The sequence below is a fragment of the Talpa europaea genome, assembly GCF_964194135.1.
Source record: "Talpa europaea genome assembly, chromosome: 15".
Classification (NCBI taxonomy): domain Eukaryota; kingdom Metazoa; phylum Chordata; class Mammalia; order Eulipotyphla; family Talpidae; genus Talpa; species Talpa europaea.
The window spans coordinates 73,453,919-73,476,744 of record NC_140083.1 but is presented as its reverse complement, the minus strand read 5'-3'; the positions used below and the strand labels follow the sequence as shown (position 1 = coordinate 73,476,744).

Sequence of the window (22,826 nt, the reverse complement as noted above, 5' to 3'; positions counted from 1 at the left end):
TATATAGACCACAATTTCTTTATCTAGTTATCTATTGATGGCATTTAGGTTGGTTCCATGTTTTAGCTATTGTGAATAAAACTGAACACAGGAGGGCCTCCCTGGTGGCGCAAGTGTTAAGATGCAACCTATGAAGCTGTCCGCAGCCACTGTGGCACGAGTTCGATTCCCAGCCAGCCAGGGAGCAACCCACATGGCATAGCAGACCTCTCCTAACTCGCCCGCTGCTCCCCTCAGCAGTGTATTTCAATCCATCTACCTGTTCTGTTCCCAACTCTGTCTCAGTGAATCCTCTCACCCCCTGTGCCTCTGGCCTGTACCCCAGCTCTTGTATGCATAAATAAATAAATCTTTAAAAAAAAAAAACTGAACATAGGAGTGCATAATCTTTACATATGTACATAATCTTTTCCTCTTCCCCAGATAAATACCTAGTATTTATTACTAGGTAATAAATACCAGGTATTGCTGGATCATATAGAATCTCCGTTTTCAGTTTGTTAGGGAATTCAGTACCATTTTCCATAGAGGCTGCACTCAGTACATCCCACCACAATGATCCTTTTCCTCTATACCCTTGTTCATTTTTCTCCATATCCTTGTCAACACTTGCTTCCACTCTTTTTGCTATGGACCAGTCTCACAGGGAGGAGGTGATATCTCATTGTGTTTTTTATTCACATTTCCCTTATAATAAGTGATGTTGAGTATCTTTTCATGTACCTGTTGATCATCTGTATGTCTTCTTTGGAGAAGTGTCCCGTTAACTCTTTTGCCCTTTTTTTTTTTTTTTTATTGTTTGTTGTGTAGTTGTTGAGTTGTATGAACTCTTTATATATTTTGGAAAATTTGACCATTTATAAATGAAAAGTTCAGGGCATTAGTATATTCGTCACAATGTAATGCAAACACTACTGCTCTGTAGTTCCAAAACATTTTTATCCCTAAACTAAATCTGCATTCTGTCTCTCTTATCTATTCTGGATATATAAGTGATATTACACAATGGGCCAGCAAAAGCAGGAAGGACCTTGAGGTCCACACACTAGAATGACAGTCAGCTTTTCTCTATCCAGCATGAGCTCAAGGGTTCCCATTGCAACTCAGTGACTGAGGTTAACTGTCTTTGCAATCCAGTTTCTAGGACTTCTTTATAATTAGGTCTGGGATGAGCCTGTCAGAGGTAGATTAAATAGAAATCCTTGATGAAGTTGAGGGTACACTGGAAGGTGAACTGGCAGGTCTGGGCCCCAGGGCATTGTCTAACAGCACTTTTGTGAGAAAACAGAGCCAGATTTGGTGTGTGTGTGTGTGTGTGTGTGTGTGTGTGTGTAGACAGTCATCTGGTGCATATACAAATTTCCTTTTGTGTTTTTTTTTAAGATTATTTATGCATACAAGAACTGGGATGTAGGCCAGAGGTGTGGGGGGTGAGAGGATTCACCAGAGACAAAGTGTGGAACGGAACAGGCAGGTCGACAGAAATACAGTGCTGAGGGGAGCAGCGGAGGAGTCAGGAGAGGTCTGTTGCACCACGTGCTGCAGTGACTTTGGGGAGCTTCATAGTGCTGTGTCTTAACCCCTATGCCACCACTTTTGTGTTTGAATAAACTTTACAGATCACAATGCACTTTAACATCCTTTCTCTGCAGCTTTCAAAAGGAGGCAGGGCAAATACTCTACCCCAATTTAGAAACAAGGCCCCATTAGATGACTTGCCCATGGCGGCACAAAGAATGAGTAAGAATGCCCTAAGTCTGCATGCTCTTCCCTATGACTGATCATCTTGCCCTCTTTGGCAAATCCTGGGTAACTTGAACTGCTCAATCACTGCTCAGGTGGAGTGAGGAGGAAATGTGTTTGTAGGTTTTATTTATTTTTTAAAGATTTATTTTATTTATTTATGCACACAAGAACTGGGGTATGGGCCAGAGGTGGGGAGGGTGAGAGGATTCACCAGAAACAGAGTGAGAAACAGAACAGGTGGATTGACTGAAATACAAATGGGCAGGACAGGAAAGGTCTGCTGAACCATGTGGGTTAGCTTCCTGGCCAGGCATCGAACTCATGCTGCAGTTCAATAGCACTGAGACTTAACCCTAGCGCCACCAGGGAAGCCCTGTAGGTTTTATTAATCAAAACCAGAATGCCTTAGCCTCTATGGCTTAAAAAACAAATAATTATTTCTCAAGGTGTTGCAGACTGGCAAGTCTAAGGTCAAAGTGTCAGCCAGTTTGGTTCCTAGTAAGAACTGTCTGGAGACTCTCCTGGTTTGTAGATGGTCACATTCTCACTGTGACCTCACATGGTAGAGAGAGAGCACTCATGAGATCCCCAGGGTCTTTTCTTAGGTGGGAACTAATCCTATCAAGAGAACTCTGCCCTCAGGATTATAGGGACTAGGAAGCAGAATGAAAAGGGCACCATGAGTAGTTTAGGAATCTTTGACCTCTGACCTGTTTGCTCTGAGTTAACTTCCCAGCCAGGATGTGCCTGGAAGAGGGATTGACACCATTTCTAGTGTCAGAGACTGAGCCATCCCAGAAGGAATGAAGTGCTCTAAATTCAAATACCAGCAGAGAGGGAGCTGCAGAGGAGACTGGGCACCATAAACCTCCCAGAAGTTGTTAACCACCTGCAGGGAAAGCCCAATCACTGATAATTAACTGTCTTTGTTTAAGTTACTATAAAACAGCCAGTTAGAGATGAGGTGTTAGAATCGATTCTTTGGAGCATGATACTCCGCTTTCTCAGATTAGCTGGCTAATCTAATTTAAGCATGTATTAAAGATTCAACTCCTGTCCTTTGCCTTTTTCTGGCTTCATGGCACGTGGGTGGCAAAGAACCTGGAATTTCCTGGCAACAGTGACCTCATCTAACCTTAACCCTAATTATCTCCCAAAGGTCTGTTAGGGGGAGAGGATGTCCTGAGCTAATCCCATACAGGCTTTGTGGACTCCACTCCCACTCCAGACTAAAGCCATCAAGACATTGGGAAAGACAAATCCCATCACCACCAAAGGGAAGATGACTGGGACCTGAGGGTGGAGTTAAGCAGCCAGGTTGGGTATAAAAATCAAACACGTGGGCTTTGGGGGGCTGGCTGTCGCTCGCCTCCTGGCTTGCAGCCAGCTCTCAGAGTGCCATTTGGGATTCCAGATCGGTGGATTGGGTAGGACTCATTTAAAACTTTGTCTCCCACTTTTCTCCCTGAGCTGTACATTTCCTCATTTCCCCTTCCCTTGTAAATAAACCTTTTATTAACCTTTCGCGTGTGCCTGCAGTAGAGCATTGATAAGTCCTTTTAAGTGCGTGGGTGAGGACCACAGTCAGGCACCCCGTTTTGTTTTGTTTTTTTTGTTTTTTTTTTTAATAGAGGCATGCTTTATTTATTTGTTTGCTGGTTTGTTTGTTTGTTTTGTTTATACATGCACTGGGTACAGTCAGAAGCGCGGGAGGGTGAGAGAATTTACCAGAGCCAGAGCGGGGAGCAGAGCAGGCAGAAGGACCGAAGTACACTGCTGAGGGGAGCAGCGGGCGGCAGGAGAGGTCTGCACGCCATGTGGGACCCTCCTCTGGTGGCCGGGGAGCAGCCGGGGATCGAACCGGCGCCGCAGAGGCCGCGCGCAGCTTCGCAACCCAGCGCTCAACCGCTGCGCCACCGGGGAGGCCCAGGCACCCCGTTTTGTATCGGGGCTGCCCTATAACAGTTTGGCGCCCAGCGTGGTTTCCAAGTTACACCCGTGGTTGACCAGCCCAAAGTAACATTCCTTGCGTTGGTCACCATAAGCGCACTACAGCACATTGAGGGTTGAAGCTTTAACATCTGAATTTTCAGGAGATACAAATCTTGGGGTACCCATCTCCTCCCTACCACTGGTGGGGATCATACATCACAGCCAGCGAGGCAGTAGAATATTGTCCAAAAACAATTCAATCTCACTCTCCCAGAAGGGAGTGGGGGTGGGAGCAGGGAAAGGAAAGAGGACAAAACTCAGAGTATAGGAAGAGGGTTGCTAGATTTAGCAAATAAAAATAACAAATGTCTTGTTAAATTTGAATTTTAAATAATGAATACTTGTTTGGTATAAATACATGCCTGGTTTGGGATATACTTATACTATATATATTTACTATATATGTACAAAATAAATATACACTATAAATATATGTATTTGGCTTTATGTCTGAAATTCAAACTTGGTGATCTTGTTTTCATCTGGTAACCCTAAAAGAGAGGGGTCAGCACTTTTCGGCAAGTCAGTGGGTTACAGGGAGGGACTATTGCAGCATTTCTGAGCTGTTGCTTCCTTTACATATTTAACTTTTCCTTTAAATCATATTTTTTGGGGTGGGTGATAAAATTTGCATAACCTAAAGTTTACCATTTTAACCATGTTAAATGTCCAGCTTCGTGGATTTAAGTAACAGTCACGCTGTTGTATAACTATCACCACCACCCATGGGCAGAACTTTCTCATCACCCCAGACTGACATTCTCATCACCCCAGACTGACATGGTAAAGAAGTTGGACAGTACTTAAAGCATTAAAAATAGATTTTATTCAGGGCCTCCCCTAGTGGCACAGCAGTGGAGCGCTGGGTTGCGAAGCTGCCCACAGCCTCTGCAGCGCCCTTTCGTTCCCCTGCCGCCAGGCGAGAGTCCCACATGGCGCGCAGACCTCTCCTGCCGCGCCCGCTGCTCCCCTCAGCAGTGTACTTCAGTCCTTCTGCCTGCTCTGCTCCCCGCTCTGGCTCTGGTGAATTCTCTCACCCTCCCGCGCTTCTGACTGTACCCAGTGCTTGTATAAATATATAAATTTTTTAAAAATAGATTTTATTCAGTAAAGAGACCTCTGCATAGAAATGGAGCCAGTTCTAACACAGCATGGAGAAGAGGAGACTTAGAGCCAAGGGGTTGGTGTCTGTGGGCAGACAATGACTAAGAAGGTAGGAAGGTTAACTCTGCTAAACTGACTTAACAGGATTCTTGCAGAAGGCCTGTCAGGGTGATCTGGACTCAGGTGGATGAGGAATTTGGTCAGATAAGGCAGCCTATCTGATATGAAGGGTGGGGAGTCTGTCTAAACTCACTTATAAGGATTCCAGTTAAAACGGGACAATGCAAGTTAAGTCCCACTTTGGAAGAGGATTCAGAGGCATCTGGCTAAGGTTTGGCCAAGGACAGACTCTCAGAAACTCTATATCCCTGGAACAACAGCCCCCCTCCTTCTCCTTGCCTCCCAGTCTTTGCTGACCACTATCCTAACTTGTCTCCAGACATCTGACAATTCTGGGTATTCCACCAAAGTGAAATCATCTGCTATTTGTCCTTTCCTGTGTGGCTTGTATATCTATCTTGTAAGGAGATGGGAACTAAGCGGCCTCTATGGGAAGAAGTGCCCACCAAGCTCAAGACAGGAAAGGGTGTGCCACTCTGTCTCTGGTGAATCCTTTCAGCACCCCACATCTCTGGCCTGTACCCCAGTTCTTGTATGCATAAATAAATAGATCTTAAAAAAAAAATCAAGAAAGAGTCATAGAAGGCCTCCCTGGTGGTGCAAGGGGTTACAGCACCTCACTATGAAGCCATCGCAGCCTCTGCAGCACGAGTTCCATCCCCAGCCGGCCAGGGAGCAACCCCCACGGCGCAGCAGACCTGTCCTGACTCGCCCGCTGCTCCCCTCAGCAGTGTGTTTCAGTCAGTCTGCCTGTTCTGTTCCCCACTCTGTCTCTGGTGACTCCTCTCAGCCCCCCGCATCTCTGGCCTGTACCCCAGCTCTTGTATGCATAAATAACTAAATCTTCTTAAAAAGAAAGAAAGAAAGGGTGTGCCAAAGATGTCTTAAACCGGCCAAGAGGGGCGGGGCCGTTCCTGGACCTGTGGGGCGGGTCACACTGAGGTACCCCGAGGGCGACCCTGCAACGCGGAGGCCGGCAGCCGGCGGTGGGGCTCGGCGGGAGCAGAAGCGCGCGGGGGCGGCTCTCGGCGGCCGCGCATTCGGGACACACCAGACCCGCGCCCGCCGGTGCCCGCGGCCGGAACTCGGCGAGCGCGGCGGCCCCGGGAGGGCGGGGCGGGGCGCGGCGGCGGCGCTAGGGCCCGGCGGGCGGCCGGGCGGGCGGAAGCGCGGCCGGGCGCGACGGGCGCGGGCGGCGGCGCGCAGGTGAGGGCGGCGGGCAGGCCGCGGGCGGGCGCAGGCCCCCCGGGTCGCGCCAGGCCCCGGCTCGCGGGGGCGGCGGGCGCGGCCGGGCGCCCGGATGCCGGGGGCGGGGAGGCGGGGCCCCCGGGGCGGGCGGGAGGGGCCGAGCGCAGGGCCGGGCCTGGGCGCGGAGGCGAGGGGCCGCCGCCCGCCCGCGCGCCCCTTCCTCGGCGGGGCCGGCCGCGGGGCTGCGCGGGGACGAGCGCCTGGGCCCGCACCCCCGGCGCCCCGGCTTTCTTCCGACGCTGCCTCTCGACTCGCGGCCCGCCCGGAGCCGGCGCCGGGCCTCTGCTCACCAGTAAGCCGGGCGCCCCCCTGCTGCCCCCGGACTCTCCCCCCGCGCGCCGCGGCCCCCGCCCCGGCCCCTCGGAGGGAGGCGGAGCCGCGGGCTGCCGGGAGGCCCTGCTGGGAGCCCGACGCGGGTCTCCGGGCCGGGCCGCGGCCGCCGCTGCGCTCTCGACCCGCCGGGCCCTCCCGTGCCTTGGCACCCTCTGGACTCTGGTTTCTAGAAAGGGCAGAACTGGCCCCTCAAACCCGCCCACTCAGCGCCCATCTCGCCCCGGCCCGTCTCAGCTGACCCCACACCCTTTGGGCCGTGCCGGGCTCCTGCCGGCCGACACCAGAGGTGTTTAGTTTTGTTTTTAAAGATTTATTTACTTTTATACAAGAGCTGGGGTACAGGCCAGATGCGCGGGAGGGTGAGAGGACAGCGTGGGGAGCAGAACAGGCAGACTGACGGAAACACTGCCAAGGGGAGCAGCGGGCGAGGCAGGAGAGGTCTGCCGCGCCATGTGGGTATCTCCTTGGCCGGCCGGGGATCGAACCCTTGCTACAGAGGCTGGGGACAGCTTCACAGCGCTGTGCTCAACCCGCAGCGCCACCGGGGAGGCCCCACACCAGAGGTTTTTGACCTGGGGAGTGATTGACCCGGGAGCCGGGTGTTCCAGGCTGGTGTGCAGGAAGGAGTCACTCTTTTCTGAGATTAGAAACAGCCTTACCAGCGACTGGTATGGTGGGTGTCCAGTTCCTTAGAAGCTTCCAGATTCTCTAAGGTAGTGCTGGCCACTGGAAATACCTCATGAGCCACATGTGTGATTTTGTAACAGGTGAAATTCACTTAGTAATTGATTTAACCCGTATACCTCGAGTATGGTCATTTCAGTATGTAGTCAATATAAAACGTTTAATGAGGTATTTTACACTCCTTATTCCTATGAAGTCTTTAAAATTCGGTGTATATTTTACACATAATGCTACATCTTTTATTTTTTTTTAAGATTTATGCATACAAGAGCTGGGGTACAGGCCAGAGGTGCGGGAGAGTGAGAGGATTCACCAGAGACAGAGCCGGGGAACAGAACAGGCAGATTGACCGAAATACATTGCTGAGGGGAGCAGCAGGTGAGACAGGAGAGGTCTGCTGCGCCATGTGGGTTGCTCCCTGGCGGGCCGGGGATCGAACTCATGCTGCAGAGGCTGCGGACAGCTTCACAGGTTGTGTCTTAACCCCTTGCGCCACCAGGGAGGCCCTTAACACTACATCTTAATTCAGACTGGCCGCATCCCCAGTGCTTCATACCCACCGGCACCTTGTGGCCACCTTAGTGGACAGCACCCATCAGTCTGAACTCCTGACCAGGGTAGTCAGTGTTTGCCTCTGTTCTGTTTCCTGCTTCTTGCCCAAGGATGGTTGTAACCTCCCCACTCAAGACCAGTTGCCATTCCCTACAAGCCTTGGTTCCATTTCTACCTGGAATGCTCTCCCTGGGCCTGGTACAGCCTCTGCTGAGAGGCTTTTCTTGACTCTCCTCACTCCAAAAGGGGTGAATTGCCCCTTTCTGATGTTCCGTTCGCACTGTATTTGTGGCTGGTTCCTGTTTTTGAGACTCTGTGGCTGGTTTAGTGTCCCAGTCATCTTTGTTGACATCATGGCTGGCACTTGATAGTTAATATTTGCAGACAGAATGAGTAAACCTCTAACCAGCTGTACTCAGTCTCCTAATTCAGGAATTGACCTTGTTTAGAAGACTGTGCCTGTGTTACCCTCTCCCACACTTGTGTAGGCATCCACACACACCCTTGAAACTAACCATGCGGAATGCATGTCCAGGTATACACAGAAAGCATCTACTTTTACCTCCTTCTGAGTTTACAGATGGGAAAACTGAGGTACAGAACTGAGTTAGGGTGGTCAGCAAATTTGTATAACATAAACACAAAGAAGGGATTCTTGAGTGTGATCTCCAAGGGTTAGGTTCCTGGTCAGCTGGCCCCACTTTGGTATTTGACAGGAGGGAAGAGAAGTGGACCCTGATGAGGATCCCATCAGGGTAGGTTCAGGTGTGGGAAGCCGAGGCTGTCCCTGCTGGAGAAAGTTGAAGAGCAGGATGGTCATTTCGGATCCTGAAAAGTGCTGACCTCAGAAGGGTAGGAGAGAACAGGTCGGGTAGCAGGAAGGACTGGGAGGTGAGCAGAGGGAGCAAAGGAATAGACTCCTTGAAGAAGGTGTTGGTGTGATAGATGGAATAACCGCTTAAGAGACCTGTGCCACTCAGTCTGCAGAATGGGTAAGGGAAAGAATCGGAGATTCAGAGAAGGCAAACAACTTAATCAAGTTCACACAGCACTTCAAGCCCAAATGAAGCCTCCTAAGCCCTTCCCGCCACAGTTACCCAGCTCCCCTGACACCTCAGTTGCAACCAAGGGCCCCAACTTGGTACCTCAGAGAACAGTCTAGGGCGCAGTGCCAGACATGATTAATGTCATCCCCACCATCTTCTGCCGAGGGGCTGTGACTAAGCCTATTTATAGGGGCCCAGTGCCTTAATATTCTGCCTGGTGCGTCTCTTGCCAATCAAATCAGTGCTTCTGCAGTGTGATTGCTGCTTTAGTGGCACCAGGGAGCGAAGTTAATTAAACTCAGTATAAATAGACTGTGCCCTCGCCTTGCAATTCGAAGGAGTGTTTTTCCTTCCTGCCCCCCACCTCCACATGCTCCTCTTGACCCCCCTTAGATGAGCAGAACCTGGGCTCCTCTGTGACTGAAGTTGCGGCTACTGCCTGTCCTATCTCAGGAACAGGCCCTGAGTTCTTCAGGGACCAAAGTGAAAGAACCCAGAAGTCCACATTTTGCGTGCTTTTCCTGACCTGGTGCCTTTTAGCAGTTGATAGAGGAGATCCTCTCCCACCCCCACAAATCCATCCCCCTGCCTCCAGCCTTTCTCCCCACTCTGCAGCCGGGGTTCCTTTGTTGTTCATCCAGGCTTGGGTGATTGAAAGAAACAATGCACTCTCATTCTCTGTCGTTCCTACCCATCCCCCCTCATTTGTTCCATAAGCATCAACAGAATGCCAGCTCCTGACCACCCACCCCCCATGCTCTGCTGCCCACCTGCACAGGCGAAAGCTGGAATGGTTCGGGTGAGGGGCTGTGCCCTCTTCTCTGGTACCCTTGCCCTGTCGTGGGTGGCTTTTGGTGAGTGTGGGGTAGTCCTGATGCTCTGGTTCCCACCCACAGGCACCATGACGCCCATGAGGACCCAGAACTCCTTGGCAGGTCAGACCTATGCCGTGCCCCTCATCCAGCCGGATCTGCGGCGAGAGGAGGCCATCCAGCAGGTGGCCGACGCCCTTCAGTATCTGCAGAAGGTCTCTGGAGACATCTTTAGCAGGTGGGTGCCAGCAGCCACTAGGAGCAACCCTTTGGGTGATTCTTGTTTTTTAGGGGGTGGAGGGAAGACCCCCACTGGCTTCCCTATGTCCAAGCTAGCAGCCTAGCTTAGAACTTTTCTCCCAAGAACTCATTACCTACTGTGCCACTGAGCTGCCTGCTTCTCTGTGGATCCCACCAGCCTCCCCGTACTGGTACTGCTCTCCCAGCTCCTGCTCTCCCTCCCCTGGCGGGCTCTTCCTTCATTTACCCCAACAGTCAGCAAACATTTTTCAGTGTGCAAGGCACTGAGCTCTTCTCTTTAGTTATAGCAATGAATATAGCAGCATCCCTGCAACTAGAGTATATGCTCTGGCAGGAGAGACACTCTAATTAATCAGTTACATGTATTTAATTACAATTGTGATAAGACTAATTCATAATGATTTTGTAATAACTAATGTTTATATAGCATTAGCTGTGTGCCACCAGCTAGCCGAGTGCTGCGGGTCTGCTAATCCTAAGCGGCCTGGTTGGCTACCATTTTTTTACCTACAGTTCTGCATTTCTAGATAAGGTCAGAACTGCCCAGTCAGTCAGTTATAGGCGCTCAGCCTTGCAAGGTGCCTTTTAAATCAACCAAAAGAAGAAAGCTTGATCACCCTGGGAAGGGTGTGCATCGTGAGGTGCAGTGTTGTCAACGCAACAGAGTGCATCAAGCCATTTAACCCTCACGGCATCTTTATGTGGAGGTATCGCTACATATGAGGAAACTGAGGCACAGACTTATCCAGGTGGCAGAGCCAGGGGTCACACCCAGGTATTATAGCTCCAGACTCTGCAATAATTACTGTCTTTCTGTGAAGGGGCAATAAGTTGCTATGAAACTTGTTTATGGGAGGCATGTCGTCTTGGGGGACCAGGGAAGGCATATGTGAGGGAAAACATGGGTGGTCAAATCTGAACGGTGAGTGGGAATTACTGTGAATGGGTCAGTTGGTAAGAATGTTCCAGAAAAAAAGAAGGGCATGAGCTAAAGCCCTGAGGTAGAAGGACCTGAGTGGAAGCCAGAGTGACGGGAGACAGGAGAGTAAGGAGGGCTCTTGAGGCATTCAGAGTCATTGTGGATTCGAGGTGGAGAGTGGCAGCTCTTCTGTCACCAGTGCTTATGGACCGCAAGCCAGACAAGCGTGGGCTTTCTTGACTTTTCACTCAGAGTGTAGTTGAATAAATGAACGGTATTTGCGGTCTCCTTTCAAATGTTCCAGGTTTTGTCCTGAATGTGGGTCCTGTCTCTGTCTGGCTATGAGCAACCTGAGTTGGGGCTTACACCTCCCGCCTGTGCTCTCACATCACCTCACAGAGAGCCTTTTACCCTGTCCTTGTGACGTGTTTGCCTGCCTGAATCAGGTCCTCTCCTGTCCATGTCACCCGCAGCCCCATTTATACTTCTGACCAGGAAGTCCCTGTGGCTTCTCACATGGCGGGAAGTCCTTCTCTTCCTAGAAGCCTTCCCCAAGGCAGGTAGGAATGGGGCCACTGTCTCCAGTTGCACTTGGTGAAAACACCAGGTCCTCTTGACTGCTCTGCCTCTGCCCTGCTGCTCATGCACCCGCCTGCCCCAAGCCCGTCCGGAGCCCCATGCAGCCTCGGGAACTAAGAGCCGGTACCTCAGGTGGTTAAGGGCTTGACTCCGGACCAGACTGTCTGGGCTCCAGTCTGGCTTCCCCCTTGGCTTGTCCTTTAACCTTGGGCAGTTCCTTAGCCTCTCCGAGTCTCAGTGTGCTCGTGTGTAAACTGGTGATAATAACGGTACCTTCAGATAGGACTGTTGTAGAGATTAAAGGAATGAAAATGTTTGACTTACAGTAAATGGTCAGTAAATGTTTACTCTGATTATCTGCTGCTGAATTCTCTTCCCATTTGCTGCCTTGGTGGCCCTCCTTAGCCTGCTTTCAGTAGCACAGAAAGCATTAGGCGCAGCAATTGTATGGGGAATAGAACCAAAATGAAAATGCATACATTTGTGCAAAAATGAAAAATGATGTAAGAATTATATAAAATAAACTATCAATTAAATAAAAAAAGCATTAGGCGCAGTGGCCTTCTGTACTTATTTCCATGCTAAGTATGCCTGAGGAACACGTAAGCAAGAGGACACAGGCCTTTAGCGCCACCAGCCCCAGGTTATGGCCATCCCCTCCGTGCTCAGTGTTTGAAATGGATGCCAAGACAACCCTTCTGAAGTACTTGTGACTGCATGCTTGTTTTTCTCTAAGGAGCATTTGGATGTTTAGCATATTTTCCTTTCCTTGTAGACAGATTTGTGTTCCCTGCCCTGGGCAGGAGGAAGAGGGGAGGAAGGCCATCTCCCGGGGAGCCGTGGGGGGTCGTTGAGCAAGGGTGTGGGCCCTCTGTTCCTGTGGCTAGGGAGGCCCAGGAGGGCAGGAGGCCTCTCAGGAGCCCGGTACCTGAGTCCAGGCTCCTCCCACAGCCAGTTCTAGGTCAGTCCATTGAGCTCCTGCCCAGTGCCTGAGGAATACATGGCTGCTGTCCTCTGTGTCTAGAATCTAGAATGGAAGAGCAGTAGGACTGGGTTGATTAATTGCATGGGTTGTACTGTGGGGGCTTCTAGGAATCTCAAGAAAAGAAGTGAGAATTGGTGGCATAGTTTTAGCCAGAACTCCCCAAACCAGCTCCAGCAAATAAGTAACTGGTCAGCAGTGCCAGCTTAGAGCCGCAGGGCTTCAATGATATTGTCAAGACCTTGGTCCAGCTTGCAGCTGCTAAGTTGGCCACATTCCCAGAAAGACCTTGCTCTTGTGTGACAAGGTACAGCCAGCAGGGTGTGCATGAGGTGCAGGACCAGTGGGGAGGGGTGCTCTGCTCCGCACCAGCACCCCTCAGAAGCCCCACTCACCCCTTGGTCTGGTTTGATTCTCATACCCCTCGCACAGCCAGTTGCTGGGGTTAGGGTCGTGGCGTTTTGCTTGCCTCAGAGCTCGGTCACATGTGTTACCCCTGTGCCGCGAAGTGCAGGGACTGAGCCTCCCAGGGTAATAGATGCCCCAAAGAAAATGTGGGCTCTTGTTGAATAAGGAGGAAGTAGATGCTAGAGGAGAACCACACACCTGCTACACAGGGTTGAGGGAGGCCTCTGAAGGAGGGGTCATGACTAGGTCATGGTAGACCACAGTTGTCTGGTGGAGTCTAGAAATGGGTGCCGAGATTTGGAGACCTGAGTGAGCGGAGCGTGGTGTAGCACAGGCTCCTCAGGGACATGGCCATCTTGCTGCCTGTTCCCCACACTGAGCTCCTGCACTGTGGAAGTATGTTAAAAGGCACCTCCGCGTGCCTGTGGGCCTTGCTTCCCGTCTGGATTGTATGCCTTGGAGCTTCATCTCCCACCCCATGACCTCCACAGTGCCAGGCAGCGCTCCAGGGCGGAGGAGCAGGAGGGAGGATGGTGAGAGAGAAGTCAGGCAAGTAAGTTAGGTCCCTGGGGGCTTCTCCTAACAGGACAGGACTTTGATTCAGAAGTTTAGGGCCGCCATTGATTCCTGAGCAGGGAAGTGATGGGACAGAAGAGTTTGGGGCAGGCCCACTGGGCAGCTGTCACAGAGTGGACAAGAGTGGGAGACAGTGGATTCCAGGGCCCACCTGAAGCTGTTACTGTAGTCAGAGCCTGGAAGGACCGAGGCTATGGTCCAGGGCACTTGCAGGCAGGGAGGGCGAGATAAGAGACAATTCAAAGGGAACAAAGATTGGGCACAAGGATGAGGGGAAGGGAGGAGCCAGGGATGATTGTGAGTGGGGGTGGGGAGTGCAGACCCAGCCTCATCCCACTCACCCCCCCAGCGGTCAACAAGAATGTGGGCTTTTTTTAAAAAAGATTTATTTATCTATTCATACAAGCACTGGGTACAGTCAGAAGCTCTGGAGGGTGAGAGAATTCACCAGAGCGGGGAGCAGAACAGGCAGACCGAGGAAGTACACCGCTGAGCAGCGGGCGGCAGGAGAGGTCTGTGCGCCATGTGGGACCCTCACCTGGGGATCGAACCGGTGCTGTAGAGGCTGTGGGCAGCTTCGCAGCCCAGCGCTCAACCCTTGCGCCACAGCGCAACCCTTGCGCCACCGTGGAGGCCCCCATGTGGGCTTTTCACTTTGTGGTGGGGGGATCTGACCCCTGCTTGCAGTTCCTGCCTGAAACATGCTTCTCCTGCTGGCAAACCTCTTGCAAAGAAGTGGCCGGTGGGTAGAGAAGTAACACTTTGTATCTCTAGTCGCCTTCATTCCCCCCATTCCAGGCCCGGCCCCCTGGCCCCACTGCAGCCTGTGCCCAGTTCTGCAGGCAGGTGAGCTCATGGGAAATTAGCATTCCAGGCTGGCTCCTTCCTCCTGCTCTGCCGCAGCAGCGGGAGCTGCAGAGATGGAGAGAATGACAAGTGCCTCTTCTGGCTCTCTGGGACGCTTCCACACCCTCCCTGGCGCCTCTCCCTGACCCGCACAGCTCCCCAAAATATCCGCCCAGAGACATCACCTGCTTTACGACACAGACTGTAGGGCAGCGGAGCGGGATGAGTCCAGGTGTGGGAGTTGGGGTGCTGTGCCTCGCCTCTGCCGCCCGCCCCAGCCTGACCATTTCACGGGAGCTGCTGCTGCTGCTGCTGCTGCTGCTGCTGCTGCTGCTGCTGCGCTCCTTTCCCCCCTCCTTTTTTCCTCTCCCCCCTCCCCCTCCTCTTCCCTTTTCACTGGCCACCCTTTCCCCTCTGCCTCACTTCCTCCTCTTTCTCTTCCTCACCCCCCTCCTCCCTCCCTTCCCCCCCCCCCTTCTTGCTCCTGATTGGCACCCGGTGACTCCCAAGGTTGGGCAGCACTCAATCAGCTGCCTGCATAATTAGCAGATCATTCTTAATTATCCCAGTGAGCGGAGAAGGTCGAGGCAGGAACCCAGATTCAGGGTCTGCTGTGCCAGCGATGGGCAAGCGGAGGAGAAGCGCGGTTATGAGTCAGGAACAGTGCTCCTGCCCGGCAGCCTCCACCTCCACAGACTGGCATCTGGTCTGCCTGGCTTCACAGGAAGTCTCCCCCTAAGGGAATGGGGGTTCAGCTTTGGAGATGTTCGGACAGGGGACTCAGGCAATGTCCTAATCACCCTATGCCCTCCCTGTCCCACACCAGGAGGAGCGTGGTCCATCGTGCCATGCCGCACACCCCACACAAAGGCGGCCCTGACCAGCTGCTCTGCACCCTCCCCTCCATGTTCTCCTGCAAAGAGCCTGGAACTTCCTTTTCTGTGCCCAACACTGCCTCTTCTCAACTTCCCCTTCCCCTGCCTGTCCATCCAGGGAGAGGTTCTTGCTTTCCTCTGGGGGTCCACAGCCCCTCATCCTCCAGTCTCATGGGTTTGTACTAGGGAACTGTCACCAAGGATGTGTCAGCTCGTACAGGAACACCGGACAAACATTCACTCGTGTTTGCCTCTACAGTGATTCCGTCATAGAGAAATTGTTATTCCTGTTTCTCAGTTAAAGAAGCTGAGGCCTGTAGACCAACTAAGTGGTTTCCAAAGTCACTCTGCTTCAAATGCACCAGGTGGCAGCACGCTGTAGTTACCTGTCTCCCCAGGAGGCTGGGGTTTCCTTGTGGGCAGGTGTGTTGTCTCACTTGGCTCCATCCCCCTCAGCACTGAGTTTTGCAAACTGAGCACAATTAGAACTTGTTGAACAGTGAAGGGTGGGAAGGAAAAGCCGAAAGGGACACATGCTTGGCAGAATTAGCAGCAAGGCCCAGGCTCCATCCTTACTCCATCAGAGGAAGCCTTCCTCTGCTGGGCAGACAGGCCATGGGACGTGGCATCAGTGATGAACTTGAGACTGACCTATCTTGGAGCAGACAGATCTCGCCAGAGGGGTCTCGGTCAGGAGTGGCAAATTGCCCTCTTGCCACCATTCCCCTGGCCCTACTGTGGCCTAACCTCCTTCCGAACAGCCTTCCAGACCATCTCTGCCAGTCTGTAGGATGGCATATAAATGAGAAGCTCTTTCTCATCCTTGGCCTGCTCTCTCCTCAGCATCATGGCATGTGACTACAAGAAATTAGATCACCAGGGGGCTTTGTCAACGAGCAAGTCATTACTTACAGGCAAAAGGACCCTGGAAATCATGTCTTCTATTCCCCTGCCCCATGCAGGGACCGCCCCGGGAGCAGCTCTGGCAGGTGGTCATCCAGCTGGAATCCAGCTGCTGTTCAGAACGGTGCAGCTGTTTGTGCTAGTCTTGTACTGAGCCGAGGCCTCAGTACAGCCTTCTAGGGTGACAGCGCAAGTCCGATTCCTTTTAAAATTTGTGATATTTGAAGGGAATTATCACATGCTCTAAGTCAGCTCATCTTCAGCCGGAACACCTTTCAGTCATCTTAAAGATAACGTCTCACTCACCCCTACCCATCTTTGGATGTTCATTAACGTGTCACTTCTTCTTCAGCCAGCCAGTATTCGTTCCATGTCAGGCACTGTCCCGAGTGCTGGAGCTCCAGCAGCGCATCAGACAGACCCTTTGGTCTGGAAGAGAATCCAAAGATCTCGTACAATGTGGGTTGGGTTTCGCAGGGCAGCCGTTGGGTGCAGGGGTGTCTGGCTTGGGTTAGGCGAGCTGGCTGACCGAGGCCGATTTCTCTGGCATGCTTCCAAGAGCGCGGGTGCTCCCAGTTTATTGAGGGAAGGACAGGGGAGGAGAGGGGCAGGGAGCTGTGAGCGCCAAGATCTCATTTCCTTTTTAAGCTGCTTAACATGCTTTTAGCTCACACTGAGCTTATAGTTAACCAAAACCTTTGGTCTTTCTTCACCTGGACTGCTGCAAAACCTCATCTTTCCCTGTGCATTTGCCTTTTTAAGCCTAAATGCTGGGCTTGACATTCATTCTTTTGCTGATTTCGTCTTATTGGTTGCAATACACCCTTCTGGCCTTTCAAGTTTACTTAAATCTTGATATGTTGTGCAGAACATGTTTCCCCTGCCCCTTTACTAATCAAGTGTGGAATGAGGTGGAAGAGCCCTGCCAGCGACCATCCTACAAGGCTGAAATCAGTTCATTTTCAGCCGCGCCTTGGGTGCTACTGTTCATCTGGCTCTGATTTTTCCTAAATGTTCTTTCCTCTAACCCCCAGAGCTTCACCTTGTCCAGAGGATTTTGTGAGCAGCCGTCAAAATCCTTGCTGACTCAAGACACCCAGCGTTTAAGGTTTTCCCCCGATACACCATTCTAATAACCCTGTCAGAACGAGAAATGCTGTGAATTGAGAACAGTACTGGCCCCTGGGATCCACCTCTTTTTCTTCTTAGTGCTTATAGTTCCTTTATTTAATGTGCAGCCCAGAAATTTGCTAGGGTTCATTGTTTAACTTGATGGTTACAATTTTGAGAAATGAGCCCTTCCTTCCTTGACAGGAGCACCAGAACAGAGTGACCTCTGTCCCTCTCCCATTCTCAACCACTGAGGTTGCTTCAGCACCCAGGGAGACATGGCTGAGCTGGGTTCTATAGGCGCTGAAACTCTAGAGTTGGTGGGGGTGGTCTAGGAAGGTTGGACCAGAATATTCGTTGACTCTTCAACACTTTTTTTTTTAAAAGATTTATTTATTTATGCATACAAGAGCTGGGGTACAGGCCAGAGGTGCAGGGGGTGAGAGGACTCACCAGAGACAGAGTGGGGAACAGAACAAGCAGATTGACGGAAGCACACTGTTGAGGGGAGCAGCGGGCGAGTCAGGAGAGGTCTGCTGTGCCATGTGGGTTGCTCCCTGGCCGGCCAGGGATCGAATTCATGCTGCAGAGGCTGCGGACTGCCTCACAGTGCGGTGCTTAACCCCTTGTGCCACCAGGGAGGCCCGACTCTTCAACTCTTAAGGGAATTTCAGAGTTCCTGGCCCTGTAGTGTCTGGCTCTGGAGACAGTGTGAGCCCTCTGGCATCCACTCTATCCTCCCCACAAACTTTGGATTCTATCTCATTTGTTGTGCACTGACTCCACCATGTGAATGCTGAGCCATGACGGCTGAGCATGAAACATGGTAGCGGTGGAGATAGGGGAGTGATTGGCGCAAGGCAGTGGGCGGACCCTTGTAGTAGCTGATCACGTGCACATGGGACAGAGTGCATAAGGCACATGTGAGGCTTATGGGTTTTATCATTCAGTAACCATACAGGGAGGCCTGCAGGGGCCAGGCACTGTTCTAGGCACTGGGAATACAGTAAGGAACAAAAGCAATGCCCTTCCCCTCCCCCCACCCGAACCCCCACCCTGGAGCATGCATAGGCAAGACACATTAGGTGACTCTGTAGGAGTAGGGGCAGGTACTAGAAAGTGAGAGGCACAATTTTGAATTCTCATTGGGAAGGCTTCCATGGGAGGGCTTGGTGAGCCAGTCATGTGGATGTCTGGGGGCGTGTGACAAGAAGCTGGTGTCACTGGAGCCCATTGATGAGGGGGAGGGAAGTCCATGAGCAGCCAGACTGCAAAGGATCTTGAGGACCATGGTGAGGACTTTGGATTTATTCAGTGAGCCGTCCGCCATATTTTGGGGCAGTTCCTTGTGAACAAGTCTAGGGTTTGAATTTAGGGCCAGCAATGTTGGTCACTCAGTCTCAATGAACTCTGGTGACCACATCTGTAAATAGGGGAATATGTCTGGGTAAGTACTGCCTACTTGCTCTGCTTGAGGCTGTAAACTCTGGGAAGCAGGAACCATGTCCCTTCAGGTGGCACCAGTTTGGGACTAGGATGTTGCCCATCCCTCCCCAGATTGGAGAATCCTTATAAATTCCACTTGGATGGTTCCAGAGTCAGCCCTGGCAAGCATGTTTCAAGAGCCCTTGCCCCAGCCCAAACTTTGCCACTAGAAGCAGGAGGCTGCAGTTGTTTTTTTTTTCCCTCCATGACAGGATCTCCCAGAGAGTAGAGCTGAGCCGCAGCCAGCTACAGGCCATTGGAGAGAGGGTCTCCTTGGCCCAGGCCAAGATTGAGAAAATCAAGGGCAGCAAGAAGGCCATCAAGGTAAGCCTCTGTGACCCTGTGTCCTAGTGGCTGGTCGGTGATCCCAGAAAGTGCATTCCCTGCCATCTCCCTGTGCCTCGCAGCGTCCCTGCTTCTGCTACTCAGCCACACCTCAAACTTTCCTCACCTCAATCCCCAGCTCTAGACTCTCTGGGGCCCCTGAAGATGTGATCTCCCTCACCCTGTGTTTGCAGGTGTTCTCCAGTGCCAAGTACCCAGCTCCTGAGCACCTGCAGGAGTATGGGTCCATCTTCACAGGTGCCCAGGACCCTGGCCTGCAGAGACGCCCCCGCCACAGGATCCAGAGCAAGCACCGTCCCCTGGATGAGCGGGCCCTACAGGTCTGGTGGGCACACAGCTCACATATTGGGTGATTTGTGGTAACCCTGGAGGGCACGAGGGAGGAACTGAGGGGTCTACCTTAAGCCCTTAAGAGAATCCTCCAAGTGGATTCTGACTGGGATGGGATGGTCACTTTGGCCCGGTGCTAAAATCCACCATCCCTGTCACCTCCCTGATCCTCTAGGAGAAACTGAAGTACTTCCCCGTGTGTGTGAACACCAAGCTGGAGCCTGAGGATGAGGCCGAGGAGGGGCTAGGTGGTCTCCCTAGCAACATCAACTCTGTCAGCTCCTTGCTGCTGTTCAACACCACCGAGAACCTGTAGGCCAGAAGGCGGGGCTGCAGAGGGGCGGGTGGAGGGGGGCGCGGCTCAGAATCAGGTGCAGCACAAGTCTGTAGCTTGGGGAGCCAGTAGCATTTGGTTTGCCATGCAAGGCCTGGGACTCCACAGAAAATGGAACAGATGGATCAGTTGTACAATAGATGATGGATTGCTTGGCCTGCACCATCTCTCTGTAGGTACAAGAAGTATGTCTTCCTGGACCCCCTGGCTGGTGCTGTAACAAAAACTAATGTGATGTTGGGATCAGAGACAGAGGAGAAGCTGTTTGATGCCCCTTTATCTATCAGCAAGAGAGAGCAGCTGGAGCAACAGGTAAGATGAGGCTTGGGAAGTGGGAACCTGTCAGCTCTGTCAGGGTTCTCTGGGCAAGGGTTTGGTGAGCCTCTTACCAGCTCCCACTGACTGCCCCAAGGTCAAACTCATAACCTTGGTAGCTCCCATCCCCACTTAATCCTGCAGGTTCCAGAGAACTATTTCTATGTGCCTGACCTGGGCCAAGTGCCTGAGATCGATGTGCCCTCCTACCTGCCTGACCTGCCAGGCATTGCTGATGACCTCACGTACAGCGCTGACCTGGGCCCTGGCATTGCCCCTTCCGCCCCTGGCACTATTCCAGAGCTGCCTACCTTCCACACAGAGGTTGCCGAGCCTACACGAGGTGAGCAGGGAGCTTAGAGTGGGGCTGGGACCTCCCCTACTGGTCCACTCTAGTTATCTCACACTTCCTGTCCTTTGTTTTTTCAGACCTAGAAGATGGGGTGCTAACAGCACCTCCACCCCCACCCCCTCCACCACCACCTCCCCCGGCTCCAGCAGTGCTGGTCAGTGCACCCCCGCCTCCACCCCCACCCCAGATCATAGCGTCTTCAGGCCAAGATGCCAGGGAAGATGACAGGGGTGGCGTGTCTTCTTCAGGTAGGAGCAGCATGGAGGGGGGGATATTGACTCTCTTAAAGGGCACGTCTATTTCTGGATCCCTGAGGGATTTTAGGTTTAAGCATTCATTAATACTAGATTTTCAGAACAGTTCTCAAGTCAAATACTTTTTTCCACTGGGAACATAAAATAGTGATTGTCAAACCATGTCCTTTGAACCCTCATATTCTAACCTGTGGGGTAGAGGGAATCTGGACAGGTGGGTAGCCCATCCCTACTTAATAGGGAAAGAGGACTGCTAAAAAAAAAAAAGGCAACACCACCACTAAAAGCATTCCATGTGACCCTAAAATTTTGGATTCCAGTTTTACTGTCTCCCAGTCTATCTTGGCACCCAGAATTGGCACAGAGTCCCTTGTTGGCTAGTGTCAAATTCAGACACTGGGCACACTGACAGCTCATAGGGTCTGCCTCTGCCTCATACATAAACTGGGTGGGGTTGGAGGGACCTGGGCGCCTGGGGACAAAACTTCCTGAGCTCAAGCGGATGCAGTCAGCACCTTCCAGTCCCCAAAGACACTGGCTTCCTCTTTCAAGAGCCCTTCCTCTCTGCCAGGCTGCTGAGGGGAAGCCTCTGGGCCCCCAGAATGTTAGGATGGGTGGGGCCACCCCACAGTCTAGGCCCATCCCAGCAGCCTTTCCTCTTCACACTCTCCCACCCCAGGTCCAGTCCAGGGTGCTCCTAAGGAAGTGGTTGACCCGTCCAGTGGCCGGGCCACTCTGCTGGAGTCCATCCGCCAGGCTGGCGGCATTGGCAAGGCCAAGCTCCGCAGTGTCAAAGAACGCAAGCTGGAGAAGAAAAAACAGAAGGAGCAGGAACAAGGTGAGGCCCCACTCCACGGAGCCTCTAAAAGGGCCGCCTTTGCCTCTAACCGAGTAGTGCTCTCTGTCACCCCCAGGTGGCAGCAGGCAGCCTGCCAGGCCCTGCTTTCCCCAGGGTGTTTGCTGTAAGCATTGGGTGGCCATCCCTGCTGCCATCCTGTCTGGGCCAAGACTTGCTTCCTGGTTTGGGGACCTGCTTAGTGGAACTTTCCTCTCTAAGCTCACCCAGTTGAAACTGCATGAGAATCTCCTTGGAATCTGCTAGCAGCCTAAGGAAATGGTCAGGGACATGGGATCTTTCCAGAGACAGGACAGAGGATTGGCTCAGTCCTGCTTTTGTAAAAAACCTTAAGGCCTTTTTCATAGATTGTCTACTATGAATCCCAAACTTGGCATAAACAAACTCTGGACATAAAGCAACAATACCTTGGAAGTCAACAGGCCTGAAAGAGTCCCAACTCTGTTTCTGAGCTTTGCACTGTGACCCTGGGCAAACTGCCCCCCCCCCCCCTCTCTGGGCCAAGTGCCACATCCATACAATGGGGCTGTTCATACATGCCCATTTTCTTATTAGTGCCCCAGGGCGGGGTCTACTGATAGACTAAAGCTCCGAGAACTAGCGGTGACACCGCAGCTGCGGAGGGCTGGGGTGCACTGATAGGGCACAAGAACAGAACAGATGTGGCTAAAGCTGAGATTTCACCTCAAGGGCAGATTTCATACATGGCCCATCCACCCTCCCTCACATGGCTTTCTTGTTGCAGTGAGAGCCACCAGCCAGGGCGGGGACCTGATGTCGGATCTCTTTAACAAGTTGGTCATGAGGCGCAAAGGTAGGCGCAGCACTGGCCATTTTCCCGGGGTGGCATCTCCCGCACTTCCTGTCATATACACAGCCCTTTTCTCCCCGCGTTAAAACCTCTGGGGACTGGGTGAACTTGGGCCCAAATCAACCCTGCTCACCCTCCACTTTTCCCCTTCCAGGTATCTCCGGGAAAGGACCTGGATCTGGAGCCAGCGAGGGGCCCGGAGGAGCCTTTGCCCGGATGTCAGACTCCATCCCACCCCTGCCTCCCCCACAGCAGCCGTCGGGAGAGGACGACGAGGATGACTGGGAATCCTAGGGGCCCGGGGCCACTTGCCCACAGCCCAGGCTTAGACTTGCCCTCACATGGAAGCAGCCATTGGGCTGGCCCTTCCTCAAGGAGCTGATAGGCTGCCTTCTGAGGCCCGTGGCTGGGTGAGGGCAGCTCTCATACCCTGCCTGTGCTCTACCCCCATCACCAGTGTGCGCCCCTCTTCCCTAAAGAGACCGAGAGGAAACAGTACAAGGCTCAATAAAGAAGTACAACGCAAGGACCAAGCGTATGTTAACAGTGTACTTTCATCAAGGAACTACAGCCGCACGGAACGCATGGTCTCCCCGAAGCCAGGCCGTGCCCTCCCCGCCCGCACTGGGAACAGAATACCAGCAGACC

General features: G+C 52.4%; 1 protein-coding gene across 3 annotated transcripts; it reads left to right on the top strand.

Moving 5' to 3' along the window:
• Positions 1 to 9,721: 9,721 nt before the first annotated feature.
• WASHC1 (WASH complex subunit 1) lies at positions 9,722 to 22,667 on the top strand (the record flags this gene model as incomplete). 3 transcript variants are annotated; one of them, XM_084256488.1, is made up of 10 exons in its annotated part: positions 9,722 to 9,875; positions 18,794 to 18,905; positions 19,100 to 19,246; positions 19,432 to 19,568; positions 19,767 to 19,902; positions 20,050 to 20,248; positions 20,335 to 20,505; positions 21,197 to 21,349; positions 22,113 to 22,181; positions 22,333 to 22,667. In XM_084256488.1, 10 exons carry the CDS (start codon positions 9,727 to 9,729, stop codon positions 22,470 to 22,472), a joined length of 1,413 nt encoding a protein of 470 aa, XP_084112614.1. In that variant the 3' UTR covers positions 22,473 to 22,667. The 3 variants fall into 3 exon arrangements, with proteins under 3 accessions (XP_084112614.1, XP_084112616.1, XP_084112615.1); XM_084256490.1 differs by having other exon boundaries at positions 9,724 to 9,875; positions 21,191 to 21,349; XM_084256489.1 differs by having other exon boundaries at positions 9,727 to 9,875; positions 20,335 to 20,492; positions 21,148 to 21,349.
• Between the last annotated feature and the right edge of the window lie 159 nt (positions 22,668 to 22,826).